This window comes from Phragmites australis, chromosome 20 (genome assembly GCF_958298935.1).
Source record: "Phragmites australis chromosome 20, lpPhrAust1.1, whole genome shotgun sequence".
NCBI classification, from domain to species: Eukaryota; Viridiplantae; Streptophyta; class Magnoliopsida; order Poales; family Poaceae; genus Phragmites; species Phragmites australis.
In genome coordinates this window covers 12,044,492-12,068,481 of record NC_084940.1, presented here as the reverse complement: position 1 = coordinate 12,068,481, position 23,990 = coordinate 12,044,492, and the positions used below count along the sequence as shown (strand labels likewise).

The 23,990-nt window shown below is 43.1% G+C and overlaps 2 protein-coding genes and 2 pseudogenes across 2 annotated transcripts; 1 reads left to right on the top strand and 3 right to left on the bottom strand.

Annotated features, from left to right (window-relative positions):
- Positions 1–2,805: 2,805 nt before the first annotated feature.
- LOC133901462 (protein NO VEIN-like) lies at positions 2,806–10,633 on the bottom strand (annotated as a pseudogene).
- On the bottom strand, positions 10,428–11,273 carry LOC133901461 (protein NO VEIN-like; annotated as a pseudogene).
- Positions 11,274–11,562: 289 nt separating this feature from the next.
- LOC133902405 (uncharacterized) lies at positions 11,563–13,047 on the bottom strand. Its single transcript, XM_062343987.1, has 2 exons — positions 12,426–13,047; positions 11,563–12,343 (listed from the first exon to the last, which is right to left on the bottom strand). The coding sequence occupies exons 1-2, from the start codon at positions 12,896–12,898 to the stop codon at positions 12,331–12,333; spliced, it is 486 nt and encodes a 161-aa protein (XP_062199971.1). The 5' UTR covers positions 12,899–13,047; the 3' UTR covers positions 11,563–12,330.
- A 9,194-nt stretch (positions 13,048–22,241) lies between these two features.
- Positions 22,242–23,518, top strand: LOC133902153 (FCS-Like Zinc finger 6-like). The gene is made up of 2 exons (XM_062343754.1): positions 22,242–22,858; positions 22,948–23,518. Exons 1-2 carry the CDS (start codon positions 22,491–22,493, stop codon positions 23,114–23,116), a joined length of 537 nt encoding a protein of 178 aa, XP_062199738.1. The 5' UTR covers positions 22,242–22,490; the 3' UTR covers positions 23,117–23,518.
- Positions 23,519–23,990: the final 472 nt, after the last annotated feature.

The following is a 23,990-nucleotide window of genomic DNA, read 5'->3' as shown; positions in this document are numbered from 1 at the left end:
ATCGGTACTTTCGATCAGAAAATAAGAACTTCCGATGTGAATAATGTTTTCAACCCGAGGCTTCAAGTTTCGTGATTTTTGGATATTTTGATTAATCGAAACTTCTGGTGTAGACATTGAAACATCTAATGAACAGTGTTTCAGCAACCCAAGGCTTCAAGTTTTGAGATTTTCGAATATTCCAATTGATCAAAACTTTAGGTGCTAACATCGGAACCTCCTATGAACAATGCATCGAGACTTCTGATGAACAGTATTTTCAGGACCGAATTTTTTCTACACATAAGAACTTTCGGTGTTCACTGTGAGCATAGTTTTGTGATGTTTCCGCTATGCTTTGTTGTGATTCATTCTTGATGTGTGTTGGGTACGATTAGACATAGGTCTTGTTCTTATTAAAGAATTTTAAGAACTCCTATTCACCCTCTCTAATAATTGTTCCGGTCCTTCAGTAAGTACGAATTGTGCCAACTTCTCCACGACTACGCAGGACTTGCAAGTCTAGGAGTTAGTAGGAAGAACATATGAAGTTTTGGATTTCGACATGGTCTCCATGCTTAATTACTTGCAACCTCTAGCCTAGCACCTGATTGTTCAACTATCTGCTTCCTCTGATGGTATCAATGAAACCTAAATGGAAAGAGGAAAAGGGAGAAAAGGGTGCTTCATTCAATTCTTGCTTCTGCCACTTGTAAATTTTGTTTTGCGGTTGCCTTTTCTTTACACGGATTGGTGATTTCTTTTCGAATTTACAATACTGAATTGATTGAAGTATCAGCTTTCCACATAATGTGCAGGAAAGTCTCCAAACAATTTGCATGATCTGTATTAGCTTTTCATGCTGTCTACAGCCTGCCTAATATACACTCTTTATTTTTTTTCCCCCACAATGTGCCGAGAAAAAGAGCTCTACACAACATAAAAAATAGGTGAAAAACTAGGGGACCAATAAGCAAAGTTGGAATGTGCTTTATTTATCCCTCAAAGCACCCGTTCATTTGACGGAAGTTAAATGTCTAGATCAAACCTCATCTCCTTGTATGTATTGTGATCTACTGATCTTCCCCCTGAAGAAGAAATGCTTCATCTACCCCATCCCAACCAACCAACCATGCCTCGCCCTTAATTTGTGTTCCCACCCCGCCCGCTGCCTCTGATGTCGGGCACCTCCCAAGACCTCCTCTAGTTCTAGGTGATCCACCCGGAACCTAACTCGCTCGGCAACGATACCAAGGTCACAAATTCTCACAATTCCTTCCATAGTTAGCAATTTCGTTCGTTCTTCTAATGCGTAGTTATAAAAGGCACGAAACAATATATATGTATTTGAAACTGCATTACTGCCCTTGGACCATTATGATTGAGTATGAAAGAGCGGAAATTCTCAAGAGCTGAATGGTTCATCCCGCGCCGCATTTACCGTTGTGATGCAGGAAAAGAGAAATCATCCGCGAGTTTTGCTTCGTCTGGGCGAGCAACTCATGCGCATGACTATGTCCGATCCGTGGCTAAGTTTTTCAAAATGGTTCCAGTCAACAATCACGAGAAGAGCTCGCGTGCATAGACGACCGGTTCTTAATATGTAAATGAGCATTCAAATGTCAGTCAGGAGGGATGAAGCCCCCTTGCGATCCCCAATGTTCTCAACGTCTATGCCTCCTGCACCAAAGACGGCCAGCGCTTCAGTTTTGCTTTAGACGGCCAGCGCTTCAGTTTTGCTTTGCACGGGAAGAACATGCAATTTACAGGTCAGATTCATCGCTAGAGATTCTCCAACACTGAAGGTGTCTCTAAAGCACTCCAGTATATATGAAACAGCTGAAATGGCGTATCTCCAATATACCGTCTTCCCGCGACACCATATTGAATAAGCCGTTATTGCTGACTCACCACTGACATGCCATGGCAAGGAGCTACCTAGGTCCCCTCTTGTCTCTCACCCTTTCAAGTGGTCGAGAGACGGATGAGCAACACGTTGATATACTCTGCGACAAAAGAGCTTGCATTTTCTTATATTAGGCTTATCCCACTTGGTCGTTCTAAATTTAAGCTAAATCCCAAAGACTTGGATCAAGTTCCCCTTATCAAATAGAAATTGTTGCTAGTAAATTATTTGATTTGGCAGTGGGGACCAAAGGGTTTGACTTGACCCTACGTGCTGGGGCAGCCTGACTGCAAAATTACTTTGTACAGGTGAGATCAGCAGGAAACCCACAGGATACCCCAACCCGGTTCACCGCTCAGATTGTAGCTCGCCGCAATGCTGGGGCCTGCCTTCCCCTCCCACAGCTGCAAGAACACTGCCACTACCACAGCTGCAGCCAGCTATGGCTGCAAACTAACAATATGTTTGCACATTAACTAATAATAGCACATGTTGAAGATCTGGTGTGTGTGCGTGTGTGGGGAGTTGGTGTGTGTGCACATATTTAGATACTACAGCTATACCCAATTGAGATGCGTCAAAAAAACACAATAGCACATGGTAACCTCGAATTAGTAGCAAGACAAGGTTTCAATAACTACGACTTCTATGGTCACCAGAAACGTGAGGTATGATCGACCAAATGGGACATGTTAGAGAACTAGGATATATACACCGAATATAAGAGCTAAAGTTGGTGAGCACAGGGGCATGGTTAGGGACAGAGGCATACCAAGATGTAGATTCGTAGAATTCCAACCGGCAAACGATCATTTGCCATCAGGCTTCAATGTAACTGAAATCTGGTTCATTTCTCTGTGCTTCTTGGACATGAAGATAGTATGGTTCAGATCCTTCTGACAACAACGCTTGTGTGGGTTTTACAGCATCACTATGCTTGCTTTGTCTTGACCCAACAACAACACATGGGCGATAGTAAACGAATCCCCTTTCTTCAATGCAAACTGCCATTCCCTAAGTGTGATGTAAAACCACATCTTTTTTGGAGTAACAGTGGGCTTCACCTCCACATACTCTGTGGCATCACCCTTTGTGATGACAATATCGTAAGGCAGCCCAGATTCACTATCTTCGTTCACCCACTTGACATTACTCGATCTTAGGTGCTCAACGAAATATTGGTGCACTGGAGCTTCACCAAGCCAGCCAGTTCTTGACCGACCATCTGGTTTGTGAACTATGCCTTCACCAAGTTTGTCGGTACTTGACTGGCATCCATCTGGAGCTCCTGAGTCAAGCCAATCCCTCTCATCTGCAACATCAGCTAGTTTCCCACCAACGTCAGTTAGCTCAGTTTCATCAATCGGACTTTGCAAGCTACCACCAGTCTCCAGGTCAAAATAAACAGGCTCGTCACCAATTGCCATTGTATTTTCCTCAATCAAAATATCATCTGGTATTAAATTCTCTTTTACATTACAAGCCCCTTCAAGCTTGTCATGAACTTCATTGTCATCTTTGTGTCCACACTCTGGCAAAGGTTCAACATCATTTACCTTTATTTCTTGGTGGCTTCTGTGAGAGGTTGTGAGATCAGGAGCTGTTTTCAAATTAGTGGGTGGCCAGTTTTATATGATTCCTGGGTTCTTCTCATTCTTAGGGATGTGACTGAATTCAAATGGAGGTTGGAACTCAAGTGTTTCAGGAGTGAAGACCTCCTCAGCCGCAATCAAGAAAGGAAAGGACCAAACAGGTTCCTGGTCAGGCAACTCAGGCACCTTCTGATGTTTAACAATAAAACGCTCGATTTTTTCCACAGTGGATTCAGATTCTACCATGGATTTGACTATGAGAAGAAAATTTGCAAAGTGCTGATGAGTAGATCCATTAAAGAACAATCTAGAAAGTTCCAGGAAAAGTGAATATGAATCAGCTTCTTGCATAGCATATAAAATATTTCCCTGGCAAATCAGTAACAGAAGAAATGAAATTTCAGCTTGATGACAGATGACCTAGCAAAGATCTGAATTGTATTGGTAAGTCTAAACCCTAAAGTATGCGTACACATGACATAGATATTGCAACTTCCTTGCGATGAACTCAATATTTGGAGGGTTAGTGAGTAAAAACATATGCATGTCTGAATCCACATAATTGGAAACGAAGTATATATACCAAATATAGTATATCGAGTATCATCCTTGTAATTTATAGAAATTTATAAGCTCGTTTCCTAGCAAAGCAGTCTAAATGTAGTTTATTTAACTATCAACTATGTTACAGTTTCTTACCTAACTCAAACTCATGCTGTTAGCCAGTTATGAAACAGATCTAAGTAATGTCATTAAGTGGCGTGTTTGTGTTACATCTTGACAACTTAAAGTGATGAAGTCAACACCATCTGATGAAAACTAAGCCTCTGGGCTATTGCAGAAGTATTGCCATACATTATGCAGAGTAAAAATAGAAACATATATATATATATATATATATATATATATATATATATATAAATGGAATTTCCTTTGCTACTTACCTTTTTTTTTTTTGTTCTTATAGAGTAACTTGTACAAGTTATAGAACATATAAGAATTTATTTGTTTTTAATCTTGAAAGTGATGTTCATTTCACAATCTTAGACCTAAATGGTGGATTGAACAATATCCAGATAGCACTGCCTGCATGAGAACTAGGAAGTGCCGGAATAGGCTACTCTTAAGTGCCGGAATACCCAGGATGTTCATTAAGTCAGCAACCTTTCCATGTAGCATTTGCTTGTCATCAAGAGAAAGTTTACCAAATTGTAAAAATTTAATCTCGAAAGAGTTCTGAAATTGCTGCTTGAGCTCATGATCATCCACCCAGCAAACAAGATCGAAAGATGGATGGAGAGACACCCACTTATTAACCAGGGTTGGCAATACCGTTGTCTCCAACTTTTAAAGTGATTCTTTCAAGTACAAGATATCGTTTGTCTTGTCACTTCCAGAATTGAGATCATTAGCCCATCTCACAAATACACGAAATACCTAAATTGAGTTAGAAAGTGGGAGTTACAAACTTAAAGGAGATCACCCTATAAGACATGACAAGCCCTCCACTATTTCATTTTTCAATCATGGCTGATTAGGATCAAAATTAGACAGGACAAGCCAACTCTACACTATACAAGCATAGGTAATGAAACAACTTACATGATTGGCTACTTGTGAAGGCAATGCATTATTTGATAGCTGTAACAGTATCACGAGATACTCAGATGTTGTTGGACTCTTTGGCACGCCACATATCTCAGTAAAGAATTTGTGGAGGCTTGGGTAGGCTGCACAGAGCATTCTTCTTGGGAACATTCCCTCTTCTTTGTTGAAATGAGTATCGTTTTGGAACAGCCTGTTGGGTCATCCCAATATAGGTTTTTTGGAGACAAAATTCCCAGGAACGAGCTCACTAGATCTTGGATGGTGTAATGGTGTGAAAATTGATAAGAAATCCCATTTTATGTTGATCTCTCCATCAGCCACACCTTCTGACAAGAAGGTATAGAATTTGCACATCTGGTCCGTGCTGAAGGAAAAACAGGTAGAGATTTCCTTAATTTATGATGAGAAAAGACAAAATAAAGAAAAATAAAAAAAATACATAGTGCTGTTGAATATCTGGAAAAGTTTCAAGTACTGATCATTCTACAATTATTCTACACTATAAACAAGCATATTAGATAGTTTTTCTATTCTTATGATATAATTGGAGAATTGAGAGATATCTAAACAAGTAATTCTACAAAATATTCCCATGTTCTAATTTGCACATCACATAATTTTCTAGGGGAGTGATTTTTAATTAAACATCTCGCACCTATTTAACTAGGCCTCACTTTTCTTCCCACGCGTCCAAATCTCTGAGTAATACAGTGGAGGTAAATGGCGTCAGACACTGTTATAAATGGTCATTACACATTGAGCAATTACTCCCGTTGTTTGCAATATTCGTCCAAACAAACAATGCATATAGACTAATGAGGCACCAATTCTAAGAAACACTAATGGTACTGGCCCATACATAACCCTATTAGAAGACATAAACAAGGAACTCAACCTTTTTCACAGCCTTAAAGTAGGAGTAGATAATGGAAATAGTGCAATAGAGGGAGTATCATTTTTCTTTTCATTAAACATAGATGGAGAAATCCTGTACCTTGCACTAAAAGGAGCCTGTGATGCTTTCCAGTAATTCAGAATCATTAAAGCATCACCATGGGATACCTTTATCTTGAATCCAATGTCCTTCCTTAGTGATCTACTCAGACACCTGTTATGTAGTAATGAGGTGAGGCATCTAAGGTAAAACATAGTTTGGCATAGATCAAGTACTACTAACCAGTGGTACAGCATATGGCGCCACACTACCAAGAAGAGAGTGCACAGTTTCAGAATCATAGAATAGATATTTTGCATAATGAAGATCCTCATCCATACTTGATGCTATCCACTTGAAGTTTCGCACACACTTCATAAAGGAAGACACAAATGGTATGTTTTCACCACAGTGTGTTGCATTTGTGAGACATCTAGATTTTGCACTATAATAATCATCCCAGTATTGGTCAAGAACCTCCATAAGATATATACAATTTTATCGGTATTTCTTTGAAGAAAATAATGATAACTTATGGCCTTGTTTGGCACAGCTGAAACTTATGAGCTTTTGCTGAAAGCTGCTTATGGCTTATGCCAAAAGCTGTTAGCCTTTACGAGAAATTTTTAAGTTCTCAGCACACCAGTTTTTCAAAAAAGCCACTCTCAGTCAACTTATCAACTTTTAGTTTATTTCATCAGAAGCCAATTTTTCAGCTTTTCAAAAGCCAGAAATAAATCAGTCGGTTTGTTTTAACTTATAGCTTCTGAGAAGCAGAAGCCAACAATAAGCTATGCCAAACAGGGCAGTAACCAATTCGGGTGAGTCCCAGTCATACACAATACAGGGAGTTCCAGAGATGCCACCTTGAAAAGGGGTACCAGATAGGGCATAATCAACCTCAGATATATTTTTTTTCAACTTTTACTAGCTGCACAAAATCAGTCACACCCATCTCCTCGAAAAACTTCCTCCACCTCTTTTGAGTCAAATGACAAATCAGAACCATGATGCGTCAAATAACAACTATCAAGTTCAATCCATGGGATATCTACATTCTGAAGCAGCTTGCCTTTGTCCACAGAATTTCCATAGTATTTACTGAAGTGAATCGGTACATCAGCTGGATACTTAAAGCCATGGTTTGTAAGTAACACTGGCCTCTTTCGTAGTTCTGACATGATCTCTTCTTTCTCAGAGTTACAAGACTGAAGGTGAAGCATGATAAAACTCATCTATTCTATCATCATTTTCTTGTTTGTATTAGCATCTATAACATTAGACAGGGACACCATGATGTGATTTTTGATAATGTCATGTCCAGACAACTTCCATACCCCTATTTTCAGCAGAATGTCTGTAAGTTCATTCATTCTCATTGCTTCCATGACATAACTATTTTTAGAGGACAGAGAGAATGTCAGGGCTAACAGTTCGAAGTTTACTATACAGAAATGGGAAGTTTTGCGTGTCAAATTTACATTCAGGTGCAGAATTGAGAAGATCATGAGGCAACCATAAAGGGCAATCTGCTACAGAGCTAAATGAGCCATCTGAAAGTGGGATCCATGGAATTTTCTTAAGAGAACATAGAATATCACTTTCAAGGCTTGTTGTTAAGGGAAGATTCCTAGTAGAATGTGACAACAATGCCGTATGAAGTGTAACAAACCAAGCACATAACCACTCCAGCCCCAGTGACTTGATACAACCCTCAGTCCAGCAAATAGATGATATAATATCAGTCAAAAGTTTTGGTCCATATTCTTGAATACCTAGGGCCCTTGATAAGGTATCAGATATAACAATATCTTTTGATAGATATCCAAGTCCGAGATGTTCATGAAGTAAGCTGTCCGACAATAGCATTCTAGCTTGTTCGTCCCAACCCCGGAGCGTCTTACATGGGTGTACCCATTATAAACTGGAGCCCTCCAACTTCAAAAGGATCAAGTAGGGGAGCTGATGAAAGAAACCATGAACTTCTCCCACTAGAGGAACAAAACTCATCAAGGCTGTCACAGCTTTTCCAGGGCACCTCTGGAAGCAAGGTAGAGCACACAAGAATCCTTGCGTGCTAACAAATAAAGAAGGTATTTCAGACAACAACCATTGATTCCAAGTACTATCGGCATCCACTTCCTCTCTGGAAGAAGGTAAAACAAAATCTACTTGAAGAATGAATTTAAGACCATAGTTCCTCAGAGGAAGGAAAGCAAACACAGGTTCTTGCTTTAAATAAGGCTCATGCTCTCCTTTCTCAGTCTCCTGCAAAGCAAATGCTATAGCTATCTCCGTACTACATACATCATGACAGACAATAGAGCCCTGTAATTTTACTTACTACCAACCAATGTGAGATCCTCACAATGCCACCACCAAGAGACTTTTTTCTCATAACCAGAAATGTTTGATCGAGCAAGCTTTTGTATTTGATGCGTTTCGGTTTGAGGAACAGGAGCAGAGATGGGTCAAGTTCTGAAAACAAGGATACAATGGAGCGCATACCATTACCCTCACGGAATTGTGGCCTGAAGGAGAGTAAAATGCAAGTGTTCCAGAAGGAACATCCGCCCCTGTTATCTTCAACAGACAATATTCTACTTAGCGAATTGACATCAAAAGGTGGAATAACAGTTGGCAGGACAAAACCAATCTGGCCTTCTGTAATGTCGAATTTCACATGAAAACCATTTGAATGGATCTCTGGAGCATCAATTACCTGCAGAAAATATGCATATTTGACAAAAATAGGATAGTACTCAATTCAACATGAAACTCGGAATTCTTAAGACAGGTTCAATGCCCATATGCTGCTATGGATAAAAAAGAACTCATAGTGCTGCTCCAAACCCAATAACACTTCTGATTTTTAGTCTAATTTTTTTCAGTCCTTATGTTATGGGCGGCAGGAGATAAAGTCCAGATTAGGATTTAGTTAGCATCAGTTTGTTAGTACCAGATTTAGTTTGATTCGGTTCTGATAGAGATAGATTAGGATTCGGTTCTGATAGAGATAGATTAGGATTCGGTTTTGATAGAGTTGGATTAGGTTTGTTATTTGGCCGGCTATATGTAGTTGGCATTGGCTAGTTTATTGGTAAGCAAAATCAATACAAAAGTATCTTTATCTCTCCCTGTTCTATCAGCTCTCTCCTACCCTCATGTATGCCCTCCTCCTTCTCCTACTCTCTCTCTGTCTTCCTGCTCTCACCTCCCCTGTTCCTCTCTGCCGTGATCACCAGGAGGGTGATCACGGTGCCAATTCGCAAGAACTTCAAGCCCCAGCCTTACATCTCTAAAAGTTACCATTTAGTCCCCTTGAAAGTAGAAACGTAAACATAATTACAACCACAGCCCTCAACTGGCAGTTGCTCCCTGCTGCCAGCAGGTCTCATTGCCACATGTGCCAACCCATTGTATCACCACCGCATACTAGGCCTACATTGTGCCTCGTTGCTGTGATCAGCCTACAACGCACACGGCCAAGCTCCAACCCAGCCTCATAGCACCTCCGCTCCTATGCTTGGCCTGCACCACTCCTGCTGCCTCAAAAATGTCCTTGTGTCACGCTCAGCTCTAGGTTCATGCTAGTCACGATGTGCCTAGAGCACCTCCTCATGGCTCTAACCTGCTGTGTGATGTGTGGCATGTAGGTGACAGTGCCAGCACAACAAGGGCAATGATTGTACTTGCTGTCCTAATGGGTGTCAGATACTTAAATAATTGGGACTAGAAGGGAAGTTCTAACATATAATGGGTGAGTAAGTTGATGGAGTTTGTGTCAAGAGATAAGAGGTGAGTTTGATAGTATTTAGAAAGAGATTAATAGGGAGTTTCCGGGAATGGGTCGGAGGAAGAGGTGATTTGATGCCTAGAATACAGAAGGAGGTAGAATTTGGTTTTCCGAATTGATTATAGGAGTCAGTTTTCCCTTTTGTATCAGGTGTCTTTTAGAGGTGGAAGCAGGCAGAAGAGAGAATGTACCAACCACCAACTCCATCTTTTAGAAGTAGAAAAAATAAAACTAGTGAAAGGAGAAGTACAGAAAAGAAGCAAAGAACTGCCGGCGGTTTCTATCCTGAGTGTGAAAAAGCAGGAAGCAAGTAATCAGTTGGACTAAGAGAAGAAAGCGACGTGTGTGATAGCAGAAATGTATAATATACAGTATTACTATGATAACTGATGACTAATTCTGTTTATACTTACCTGAAATACTGATTTGAATCAAAGGTCCTTATTTCCAATATAGCCCCCGTTTGATCCTTTCTTTGTTGAACTACCAACACCACACAATGCTCTAATGTTCTCAGCAGAAAAGCCTTTCTCATTATTGAGAACAGCAATACCACTCTCCTGAAGAACAAACGCCAATGTTGGTTCAACATCCTCAAGATAAGTATTATCATCAGCATTCTGTATCGATAAGGTCAGCAAATAAATATCTCCAGCCCTCTACACAAACCACGCCACCAACATGCACACAAAAGAAATAAAGCACAAGAGGAATGCATGGGGTGAAGCTTACCAGCTCAAGAATTAGGTGAGAGTCCTAGGAATACAGCTCTTGTGAAAGACAATGAAGTGCTCTGCCAAGTCAAGCATGCTGTTTCTTCAACAAGCTATTATCGGTATTACTAGGTGTCTGATCCAAACCAAACTCATCACGGCGTATGGTTTCAATAATAAGGGTTGCTTCCTCAAGATCCATTTCTCCTGTTGCCGAAAATTTGTTAGCTTGTAACTCTGCCATGGATTTGTTGGTTCCAGCAGGATCTAACACTTTCTGCTTTTCATTATGTATAGTAACACTTTGATCCTCTAGGCTATGAAATGGTTTACTTCTCTCATTCATCATGTCGCTGTCCATGGCAGTAGGCATGCTAGACTTTTCATGTGGTTGATCTTCAGGTACAGCTGATGTATGGTGTGAAGAGGAATTAATTTCTCTGTTTGAATGAACATCTTCAGTTAGGCAGAACCCACGACTAGCTTCAACCCATTCAGCAACTCCCAGTGATAATACAATATTATGAAGCATGCAAAGCTGCAGAGTTCCAGTGTATTCATGTAAGATGGCTGAATAGCAATTCTTAGTAACAGTACGAAGTCCTGATAATAGTATATCTGCTGCAAGACTCCAGAATTCAGAAGGTAGATGACCAAGGCAATCGAGTATAAATTTCGCAATCAACTGAATAGTGTTGTCCACGTTTGATAAGCTTTCATATCTGATTCTTCTTGCAGAAGGCATCTTAGAGCTTCCTTGAAAACGACCAATATGGCAAGTTGAGCAGCCACGATGCTCAGCACTTTGATCATGGGATTCCTCACACACAGATACTTTTCCTTCTGAATAAATCATTGTTATTGTTCATTATAACATCTATTGCCCGTTGCGCGTAACACTTTAGTAAGGAAATTGGAGTATTACTAGAACCATTATAAATGTGCACCAAAGAAAGCAGCTTCACTGCCACTTGAAATGGTGATTGTTGAATGATGGCTTCTAAAAACTGGTCAATGGTGGCTGATCAGCTGATGGATCTATTCTAATGAACCTACCATCAGTTGTAACAATGAATGACAACTCTTGAATTGAACCTGCATTAAGCAACCATTGCATGAAGGAGCCCAGTGAAGGAACAAAATGCAGATCCCAGTTAGACCAAAGAAGCAGATCGAATAACAATGGGACCTTGAGTAAGCATTTAATTGCCTGTGAACAGACTAACGCAGGATAAGATAGTTGAGTATCATTCCTCAACACATCAGCATTATCAGAATTGGCAGGCAAAATACCACACCAATGTTTCTCCAAGAGTGAGATGGAAAATTTGATGGTGTTTGTCATATGCGCTTTCTCTAGGCCTCAATAGTGTCAAGAAGTCCTCCTAGTTTATTTTGCGCTGTGTCAATGATGATTGTTGGGAACTGCCTTTTTAGAAGCATAATGATACTCTCCATTGAAAATCTTCCATTCTCCAGCCAGATACTCTCAGCTTGGTAGCTTGGTAGAGTAAAACTCCAATTTGTTGCTGCACCATAGAAACATCCTGAAATGAAGTCGAAAGCTCCCTGTTTAAGAAACTACTCAACTTAGGGGGGATGTCATGACCATGTCCTTCCAAAAACTTGAGGAAACTCTCATGGCCAAGAGTACTGAACTGCTTGGCTGAAAATTGACTAGTTACCCATACTTCACAGTCATGAAGTCTCTTCAGAGAAATAGATTTTTCCACTTGCGAAGGCCCGTTCCAGTTATACCAATGTTGGATTCAAAATATTCGGTGGTTGTCCTAATGGCATCATCAATCGGGACACCTGCATGAACCAATGTCAAATGTGAAAAGGGAAAGGCAGTAAACAGCCAAAGAATACACAAATAAACAGGGGGCAAAGATACCAATTCCGCATCAAACATTTCAGCACAGTCACCTCCACCCTCTCGAGCCCTGTTGAGGGGCAGTTACGGCGCCACGGCGCCGCGGCGAGTGCTGCCTTCAAAGCGGGGTTGTTCACGGTCACAGACCACCCCTGCTGGTGGTGGGAGCGGTAAGTAGGGTTTTGGCGGTAGGAGGCGGAGGAGGGCCGGAAGGGCGGCCGCTGCTGCTGCTGCTGCTGGAAGTAAGCGGCGGCTAAAGCGGCGCGGTTGGGGGGCTCCGGGGAATCGGCATTGGGGTTTGCATGTGCCGCCACCGCCGCGGCGGAGGGGGAGCCGGTGGCGGTGGATTCGTAGGCGCCCCTCCTCCAGACCATGGAGCAGGGGCTTCCCGTCATCCCGCCCCACCTCCTCCTCTTACTGGAGAAGGCAGTGCCCGCGGCGGCGTCGTGGCCGCGGTGCGGCGGCGGGGCATGGCGGTGGTCGCGGCCGCTCATTGCCTGTGAGTCAGGTAGCGGCCTCCATGCTGTCCATTTGGCCCACAGCTCACGGAGACTACTACAAAAGGGAGCAAAGGGCAGCTGTTGAATCCAACCGGCTCTACCCTTTCTACTGTTCTTCCTCCTCCGGTCCTCTTCTTCTCTGAGGTGGCGTTTGGATGCTCACTTGGATTGGGATACGGATATGAAATGGGTTATGAGACTAGGTTAGGGGTAGGGATATCAAAATCTATTCCATATCCAGTGTTTGGTATGAAATGGGTTAGGGAGTAGGATACAATTTTGATTTTACCAAAATGCCCCTCACAAAATTAAAGTTGAAAACATTGCTCGACTGGTTCTTTTCTTCCCTACTGGGTAGTTGAGAGCAAGCTCCCATATCCCAGCCATAACCCACCTCCCCCACTGGGTTTCAATGTGTGGGAAATGAGCCACTCATATCCCATTCCCAAACCCCTCTCATATCCTATTCCCTCAAACCAAACATGAGTTCAATTCTATCCTAGCCATCATATCCCATTCCCTCCTTTCATTTCCAAATATCCAAACACCACATGAGTTCTCCTCTCCTCTCTGATTCTCATACTGCTGCTGCTCTACCTCTATCACTTACCGGTCTAGACTTGCTGCTCTTCTCCTATGAGACTGTACTGTGTACTGACTTAGGTACCTAAGCTGTTCATCTGAGTGATTGAATCGGTGTGCTTGTGTGTGAATTAGTTGCCGATCGATTGAGGTGCATGACAATTGATATTAGATACTATCATCCACCACCACCTTCACCTCATCACTGTCCTCGTGCCGACGCTGAGCAAGTGTCGGTTGAGGAATCCATGGAGCAGCAGCAGGAGGTAATGTATGCACGGGTGATGGTGAAGCTGAATGAGTTGTACGCTTGTTGGGACCGCATCCTCACCTCTCCACTAGCTTTCCCTACATCTACTACCTCACTAGCCTCTGTTGTTGTTGTTTCAAGTCCAGCGGCAACCACCGTCGTTGCCTCCTCGATGGTGATTGTCGCCCGTATTAAGGAGGACCACGTCGTGACCCTTGAGCTCAAGTCCACTCCGATTCTGCCCCAAATCCCCATCGGCTCCCAACAAGCTTCGACAGCTCGCGCGAAGTAGACAGAGTGCAAGTCGGCCTCAGCCACGGGCGGTGTGAAGAAGCCGCGCCATTTCCGCCTCGGCACTGTCGTGCTCAGGAAGATCCGCAAGTACATGAAGTGCGGGGACTCCATGACCTCTCCCTTGGCCATCTCCACCAGCGATATCGATGTGTCAGCATCCACTGTCTGCACCATCTCTGTTGTGGCGTCTGCACCAAGCCTTTTCTATGGAGTCGCCACGGGATCCCTCGCGAGCTCGTTGGCGACCGGCTCCACTGCTACAGCGGACACCCACTTCACCGAGCAAATGCCCGCCAACCGTTCAACAGAATGCCCCAATCACCCTGAGAGCCCCCTCTCGCCGCGCGCCGTGAGACCTCAGCCTCCTCGACGCACGCTTCGGCCCTCCATAGCTCCTCATGTCTCCGCGCAGGCATCAACAACATCGTGGTGGGCGACGTCACCATCATCATTCCGTGCACGTGTGGTGGCCTCTGCCGCGCTAGCCCGCTCGACCGGCCGTAGCTCAACGCGTTCGCGGCCGACTCACGGCTTCCTCTCATGCCTAGCACGCTGAGTTCAAGCGCTCGCTCGAGGAGCAGACTGTTGCGTTCTTCCGCGTCTCAAAGGGTGGCGACGGCGGCAAGCACGTCGTCCTCAGGTGCAACAACTCGTCCATGTCATCACATGTCGACAACCTCTACAGGCCGACCTTCGCCAGCTTCGTCGACTACGACAATGCCAAGATTGGCGGCAAGATTTCTCTCAGGACTCTGGTTGGCCACTCGGTGGTGGAGAGCCTTGGAGGCCACGGAAAGATGGGCATCCTGGTCGTCCACGTGCCAATGGAGTTCTCACTGGTCAAGGTCGTGTTCACTGCAATGTCAAGGTCTGGGAAATGTCGTGTTCCTCATCGGATTGCTGCCATGTCAAGAGTTGTGGCTGCTCGTGTTCTTGATTCCTAGCCATGGCCACCACCTGATCTGGTGAGTCATATGACGTTGTATATAGGAGCTTTTCAGATGGTTCCTACAGGTCCAGATGTTGGAAGCAGTGCTTAGAACGACCTGTTGGAAAGCACTAGATTGAAGGTTGTAGTCACTACAGGCTCAAAAGGCAATTTCATTACAATTTCTCAAATGACTGCTTGTGTTGACCAGCAAGATGCTGTAGTGAAGGAGCTTGCAAAACACCTAAAGATCAGCAATTCAAAACTATATTCGTTAAAGATTGAATCCTTGCAATCTGAAAACAAGGATGGCATGTACACGGATCTAGAGCAATTCAAGCATGATGTCTGTATGGTCACTGATTGCAATGGTGAGGATGTTGAGAGTTTGGTTGCTGCCTTGCCTGAAGATGGAGCTATACTCTTCAAGAATGATCCTGAGTTTGCTAAGAAGCTAGAGCATGGGAGTATTGTGCACAAGGACAAATGAGTAGGGATTCCCTATGAAGTAGGAAAAATTATGACATTGATACTTGGCAGAGATTCCCTATGAAAATTATTGCTTGGTATGGTCATTTCAATCTGCAAAAGTTCTGTAATGAGTTATTGTTGCATCTGCATAGAAGGCATGGAATCCTACCGTATTGATAGAATGATAAATCCCAGCCATTTCATTGATGAAAGTAAAGTACATCACATATAAGGCTCATCGTAAGCATTCTTGTCTGTATGTGGGAACAGTACATAAGGCAACAAGCACTGACTCGTACCATATCCCTAGACAATCTACGATTAGTTACAATAGCATGTAGTACCTCATCGCTAAATGAAGCATGTCTTATGGAAAGATAAATTGCTGAGTGCAAGACAACTTCTACTAGGTTGGTGGAAATGATAGAGGCTTCTCATCCAGATGCTCCCAGTGGATATCTTAAAAGTTGCATCTATAGGGTTAAGGCTTGCTGCACACGTATCCTTGTGCCAGTCCACATGCCATAGGCCCCGGTACAGCCGGTAGGTCGCACACGCATTGTGGAGGAACCTGCATGTTACTGCACGTAGTGATGTACTTATCCCACCACTCTCATTGAGGTTCTATAGCGTCATCTTCAGGCCTTCAACATTCGCATGCCTCATGGCCTCAGCCTCCTCGTATCCGTGTGCCTAATAGGTAGTCTACGTTCTGTAAAGTTGGAGCCATCTCGCCACATAGGAGGTGGAAAGTGTGGGTCTCAGGCCTCCACAGGTCGACCAGTGCAGCGATCAGTGAGCAGTCGAAATAGAATCGCCTTGCGGTTGCCTCAAGGTTCTCTATTGCTCGAGCCTCCACCAAACGACACAGCGGTAGGAGTCCAGATGCTACCAATCTGTATCATTTGGAACATTAAGTGATGTAGAACATGCAACAAATAACAAATAAATAATACGCAGCGGACTCGCAACATTCTTGTGCTTCCAACGATCGTCGATCGTAAGTAGCTCCCTAGGGCCACATGGTCTGAAAACTCCTAACTCGGTCTAGTGATTGATAGACAAGAAGTTGCGGTGATTCTTGTCCACTGCAGGGTAAAAAAGCTCGAGGGTCGGTGGGTGCGCCGTATATGTATTGAAAACAAATATAAACGGTCAGCCACGGGGATCACCTCCGCACACAGAGTCGATTCCAAAATCATCTTCCTTACTCCCTTGCAAGTGCGTAGGTCCTTATGCTAAATCAAACCATCGTTGAATTTGCTAAAATGAAGCCGTGCTATTGGAGCCGTCGCTCGTGTGACTGGTGTAACGCCACACAGATGACCCATCGGAGCAAGCAACCGCTGACCATACTGTCGTAGCCTCGGCTCCGATCCAACACCCTGAGCCTCTATAGCCCGTCCTTGAGCCGCTCCATTTGCTGGTGAGCTTTGCCACCATGCTCTTTTTAATTTGTGTACATGGTTGTATGATGGTTCACCATTAGGTGGCCTGCTACTCCTCGAAAGCTATAGGTATGACTCCTTGCAACTGTAGGAATCAAAGATGAAAAAGGATGGTATAGTGATTGTTATTCATAAAGGCACACTATATTTTTTATCTTTTAGTCATGATTATTTTGCATCACCAAGTTAGTGATATGTATAGCTAATTGGATAATAACTCATTAGAGAATATGTTTTTTCTATCTTAAAACTATGCTTTGTTAGTTTCCCCGATTCAGCTATGTCGTAATTATATCCCTCATGGATTATTTCTCTTTTGCCATCAACTGTTGAAACAATTAAGTAAAACAATGTATGCATTTCTTTTCTAGTCATAATTATGGATGATTTCATAAGAGGGCCAACAAAGTTCACATAATATTTTTCCAAATTCCTAGGTTTACTCCTGTAACATAAACATATTTCTCCAGGTAGGCTAAATAATTTTGTAACTGGATTCTACGCTCTAGGTAGGCTAAATAAACCCATATGTTTTTTATGTTACTTGATTCTACACTTGACAGCTCCAATTCTACAGTTGAATCAGAGTCGCCGAGGTGGAGGAGTAGGAGGAGAGAAGAGTATCCATTGAGCTGGAGAGTTCATTGCTTGCTGGCTTCCTGCCCGTGCAGTTCTTGCTCCTTCTGCTAAACAGTAGGCGATGCCCTTTCTTCTCTTTTTCTACCGTATTGTTATTCCCTGAAATGACTTAATATGCACTCATGGTGTTCTTTTTCGGGTGTTTTCATCTGTGCATGTGAAGAGGGCTGTTGTTTAACCGTTTAGGACAATTCTGTGCTTCAGCTCATTTCAGTTCTAATGTAAATTTTTCTCCCTGATTGATCAAGTTTTGGTTGACTTTCTAATTGTGCATGTATGCTTGACCGATTTGTGCATGTGAACAACGTTATTGTTAAACAACCTTGCTTTTTTGTGGACGTTGTAGCTACTAAATCCATATACTTTGCAGTTCCTTTCTTCTTTTTTTCTTGGGTCTCTGAAATTTCCTTTGAGGTAATGAAAAAATTGAACTTACAAGTTGCTAATCTTTGGTTGACTACATGTTAATTGCTACCAGTATATGAGGAGCATGCACTACAGTGGTTATAGGTACATTGAACAATTATCTCCTATTATATTTTAATATTTCCATTCAAAAGATAAAAAAAGGGTCTTTACCTATTGCAGATAATGGCAAATATCTTAACTGGTTGTCTGCCTGAATTCACTTGCTAACACGTGAAGATAATGGCATATAGCTTAACAGATTCTCCACCTGATTTAGTTCCTTTACTTTGTGTTATCTTATTTCGTTTACATCCCTTACTTTACTCATACATGATGACATCATTTATGTTGTCAAATATCAGGATTTTGAGAGGATGACCAAGCAAGATGCAAAACACTTGCTAAGTTGCTAGCATGATTGTGAAGCTTAGCAGTTGCAAGTGTGAGTGTGTGACTGCATAGCAATTGCTACTAGCTCGAATAAATATCTTATAATGAGTTTATGTTGAGCTATAAAAAAATTGGATATATTTTTTGCTAAACCATACACTCTTCATGATGGAGTTAAAATTGCTACTATTAGTTGTATGGTAATATTTGGTATTAGATTCATCCAATCAACTATATTATTACGTGAAAAATTAGTTTCCGTTGCAACACAAACATTTAACTAGTAACTTAGAATATCGTAATTACTACTTCTGTTTTGAAATAGATATCGTTTTGGAATACATGTAATTAAATTTTGAAAACTTTGATCATTAATACACACCAAATTGCTAAGATTCAACACATACAAATGATATGATTGAATTTATCATAAAAATACTTTTATATGATTATATGTTTAACAAATTACATAAAAACAATATATAAATAATATTAAAATATATGTATTAAAGATCATGTTGATGTTCTAAATGATGAGTAAAAAGAACAGAGATGGGACTTGAGGCGTTCGGTTCCCTCACGAAAAAAAGTTGAGAGGGTTCCGCGCTACCGTCTTTCACGAGTAATCTCGTCTGGCGTACATACTTTCATAAATTTTGGTATTTATCTTCTTAGGTCATCTCCAATAGATACTCTAAAAATTCATCCCATATAACACTATTACAGCATTCTCTAACACTATTACAGTACTCTTTATTTTTCATATTTCCAACAGCTACCCTATTTTCTACCTTCTACTACTCTTCTCCCCTCCGGACCCATAGCCAACCTCTATGAACAGTGTTACGATTGCTACAGTGCTCGACAAATTTAGAGTGTCAGATTCTCTCCTCAACCTGTAGCAGCACTGTAGCACTGAGTACAGGCTTGGCGGAGAGAAAATTCGAGCGCTACAGTGTTTGTCTGTACTGTCGAGTGTTATAAACAGTGTTGCGGTTGCTACAGTGTTTTGGAATATTTTGAGTGCCAGATCCTCTCAACCTGAAAATTCGAGTGCCACAGTGTTTCTGCACTGTCGCGTGCTATGAACAGTATTGCGGTTGCTACAGTAGTAAGCAAATTTCGATGCCAGCTTCTCTCTCAACTGAAAATTCGAGTGCTACAGCATTTTTCTGTACTGTCGCGTGCTATGAACAGTATTACGGTTGCTACAGTACTATGCAGAATTCGATGGCAGATTCTCTCTCCTCAACTGAAAATTCGAATGCTACAGTATTTTACTATAAAAATGCTGCAGTGTTTTCAGATACTGTAGCACTAGATACATACCCTATTCGAGATGACCTTATGTTTCTTTTAATACGGGTTGCAGCAAAGATATTAATGTGCTTCAAATTATGTGAGGAACACAATTAAGTGCAACTACGAGATTTTTCACAATTGTTTTCCTGCAGAATCTTAACAAATAAGGGCAACACAACATACTAGCCCAGTAACCACTGTGACCCTCTTAAGATACTCTGAAACAACTCTTGTAATCTTGAGAATGGCCTATGTTTCCGAATGAACTTGAGAACAACGTCCATGCACAGCATAGCCACAAGTGGCCAGTCGCCTCCTGAGTTGCCCGCTTGCAAAGATCCAACGAAAAGTTCCACATAGCACTGGAAAACATGTTTGATCCAATTTTGTTCAAAACATAATTTATTTTGTCTTGATCAAAAGAGGCAAATATTTGCATCTAGGCAGCACAACCACACAGTTGCCCGTGGCCATCTGCCCCCGCAGTGGATCCAGCAAAAGTTCCCTGGGTAGGGGCCCCACAGGACCTCCTTAGAACGGCCCGCCACGTGTGGATCCCTCCCGCGTGGCTCCAAAACGGCACCTCGACCCCTTCCGAACGCGCAGGCGCTGCTATGGCCACCGAGCTGGCCCCAAACAAGTTGATACCTGTGTATGACATGTGGCCCTCAAAGCTGAGGTCCGTGTACGTGAGCCGTGTGCGCCAGGCGGGAGAGGTGTACCTTTTCGGTGTGGCCCACAATATTCCACCAGTCCGAGTCATCCAGCTCAGCTCGAGCCCACGCTAGCGATTCCCTTTGGAGCACTTTATTAGGTCCAGGTTAACCTTTGCTCCATTTATCTTTGAGTTTGTAGCATTGGGAATTTCGGATAATCAATTTTTTTAAAACATCAGTATAATTCGTAGACATATATATATATATATATATATATATATATATATATATATATTCATATCACACACGTAGTACCACTTATCGTCTATTGAAGACTGAAAATACGAAGCTTGAAGTTTGATGAAGTCATCACGGACATCTCACTACCTACAAATACGTTACTTATAACTAAAAGAAAATTCCACTTTGATGAGACACACAAAGAGTAAATATAGGGTTTGATCCCTGGTGGATAGGGGATAATCACTTTTGGTATCATAAATTTGTGATATTTTAGTACCTGGCTTAAAATGAGGAAAAATGCAATATGGAAAACCATGGGTCAACATAATTTGTCTAATTCTAGACGAGTTTGCCAAACACAGTGCTAGATTTCGTTGCAAGCAGAAGCCGCAAGTTGACCATAATGAGAGCAGCCTTTAAGCTTGAATATTTTCATTGAACAACTACTGCATGCTTCTTGTATAACTCAAGTGCACCATTCCCCATGTTTATCATATGAACAATTTCAATACTATTTTTTCTTTAGCTTGGCACCGTAGAAATATACCATAAATGAAATATGAAACCATCAAATCATGAAACTGGGGCAAGTAGTGTCAAGTTCTGCATACTCACTCTCATTGAATTTTGTTTCTATGTAATACTCTATAGTAACTATAGAATAGAGGTCGTGTACACACTATACATTTGTTCTTTTAGTGAGGGATGGTAGTGCATGATCACAAAATCTAGTCTCTGAAATTATAAGATCTTATGGAAACCACACACCGACATGGGAGTTGGTCGCTACTCCCTCCGTTTTGCATACCCAAGCGGCACAATACTTGAATAATATTTAGTAGAATCGTGTCATGCTTGATCTCATTAGATAGATCAATACTTCATCTACTAATAAGAACAAGAACAATCAATTCCGTAAAAAAATATTCAAGTGCTGTGCCTCCTAGGTATGTGGACCAGACAAATATTATGAGATGAAGGTAGTGTAAGACACAATAAACCGTGAAAGAAACTTAACTCGTCACACCATCCTACATGTATGCATGGTTACGGTGAGATAATCTCATGACAAAGGAGAGTGCGAAAGAAGATTTAAACATTCGTGTGCAATTAGAGTCAAAGGAGTCTACTCCGTGATAAAACAGTCATTGTAGGTAGTGTAGTCATTCTTTTTTCACATGAATCCCAAGATAAACTCTCAGATAAAAACATAATCTATAAAAGTTTACCTTAAAATAGAACCAATATTATATGGCTACTTAGTGAATTAATCAAATCCACACATAACTACAGCCACACCAACACGCGCCGCAAAGAACCCTTCCTGAAACGCCCCTTTCATACATCAACCTGCCAATTGGTACAATTCTTTTTCTCCATGAAACTTCTAGATCACATAATACCACAAATTGATACGCACTACCGGTACTACCCCAAAATCAACCAGGGAACCTGACAGATCTAAATAGAAACCGATGAGGCTGACATGAAATAAATTCCGCAGCGGCGAGAGCTCCCCGACTGGACCGGACCGGGTGCCAGAAGCGAACAAAACCGAAATGATGGAGCCTAACAAAACAAAATGACACAAGCACCCCCAGGGAATAACAATCAGTGGGGGGAGGGGGGCAGCGCTGACGCGGATCCGACGGGCCATCGCGCCGCATCTGACGGCCCAGATCCTCCTGGACCTTCTTTTATCCCCCACTCTTCCCTCCCACCCAGCTCCCACACCGCACGTCCGCGCGGCAGATCCCCCCCGCGTCGTCTCCTCTCCACACACACGCAAGCGCGAGACAGGGGGCGGGAGCTCGTGCCTGCACTTCCATGGCCGGCGTCTCCTCGTCTCCTCTTCGCAGCTTCACACGCGTGCGCTTTCCTTAGCCCTTCTGGTCGCACGTGCACGTTTACCGGTCGTGCTAGGACAGTTGCCTGTAGAGGTGTGTTTCTTGGAGGAAGAGGAGGAGGAGGGGAGATGATGGTGGGTAGGAGGGGGAGCAAGAACCCGATGCGGCGGACGACGAGCATGACGGAGTTCGCGCCGCCGGACGCGTTGGCGGTGGTGGTGGAGGACGAGGAGGCAGAGGCAGGGCAGCAGCTGCCCAACGGCGGTGCCGGAGGCCAGGACTGGCTGGCCGCGCTCGGCGGCGCCGGCGGCGTCGTTGGCGGCGCCGCGGCGCAGGAGGACTGGCTGGCGGCGTACCGCGCGCGCGCGGCGCCGGCGCGGGCGGGGCTCCGGCGGAACTCGGCCGATTGCTCGGCCACCGAGGCCGCCTCCTTCCTCCGCGCCTGCGGGCTCTGCCACCGCCGCCTCGGCCCCGGCCGCGACACCTTCATGTACAAGTACGTGAGCGCTAGCTGCGTGGTTCTTGCATGGCTAATCTTAATTCGCGAATCCTTAAAAACTGTGCCTTTTTTTTTCCTTTGGGCAGGGGCGAGGCGGCGTTCTGCAGCCTGGAGTGCAGGGAGCGGCACATGACGCAGGAGGAGTGGAAGGACAAGTGCGCAGTGACGTCGATCAAGGACGCACCGACTGCGCCCCCCACCGCACGCCGCGGCTCCCGCAAGCCCGGCACCGGCGGCACGGTGGCCGCGGCATGACGAGGCGCGCGCGCACACGCAGCCAGCGCCGAGCTCATCGATCACTCATCAGCAGCCTTACTAGCTATACCAGCTTAATCTATTTGTTATCTGCATCGCTGCATGAGCCGTAGATACCACTAGCTTAATCCGATCGATCGATTTATCGATCCGTATAATATGTTAGTACATCTAAAAATTGTTCCTGCTTGCTCGGATGCTATCGATCATTGTTGGTATCATTGTACCGATCGAGCAGCATGTACGTAGAAGGTGAAAAAAAAGAAAAGAAAAGTGGCTGCAGCTTAGCTAGCAGCTGGATGCAGATGTACTGTTCGGCAGAGTTGCTGTTGGGATTGGTCTTGTCACGAACTGGATGTTATTACGACGACTAATTCGTAATAAAGCCTGTGAGTACCATAATTAGTACTAGTAAAGCTTGATGCGGTGCCGTGGATGCTCACTCACATCAGTCACATGGATACCGCTGTCGCCATTACTAGCCAGGTGGTACTGATGCAAGTTGCTAAGTACGGTTCGAACTACACAAATCAGGCTCCAATAGACTGGGAACTACTACTTGTACTGCCAAACTAGATCAATCGATCAATTATTTGCAGTGCATATCATGCCAAGAAGTAGTACCCCCATACGTACTGCTGTCCAATGCAATGGCAACAGCCAACAGCAATATATTCAAGGGATAAATGCAAAAACCCCCCCAAAAGTCACTTGGATTTTGACTTCCCCCCCAAAAGTTGTTTTGTTGCAAAAAACCCCCCAAAGGTTTGATTTTGTTGCAAAAACACCCCTAAAAATTCAAAAAAAATTAAAACAAATCACAAAAAATTCTAAAAAAAACTAGAGACAATTATAAGACCTTTTGTGAAATTTG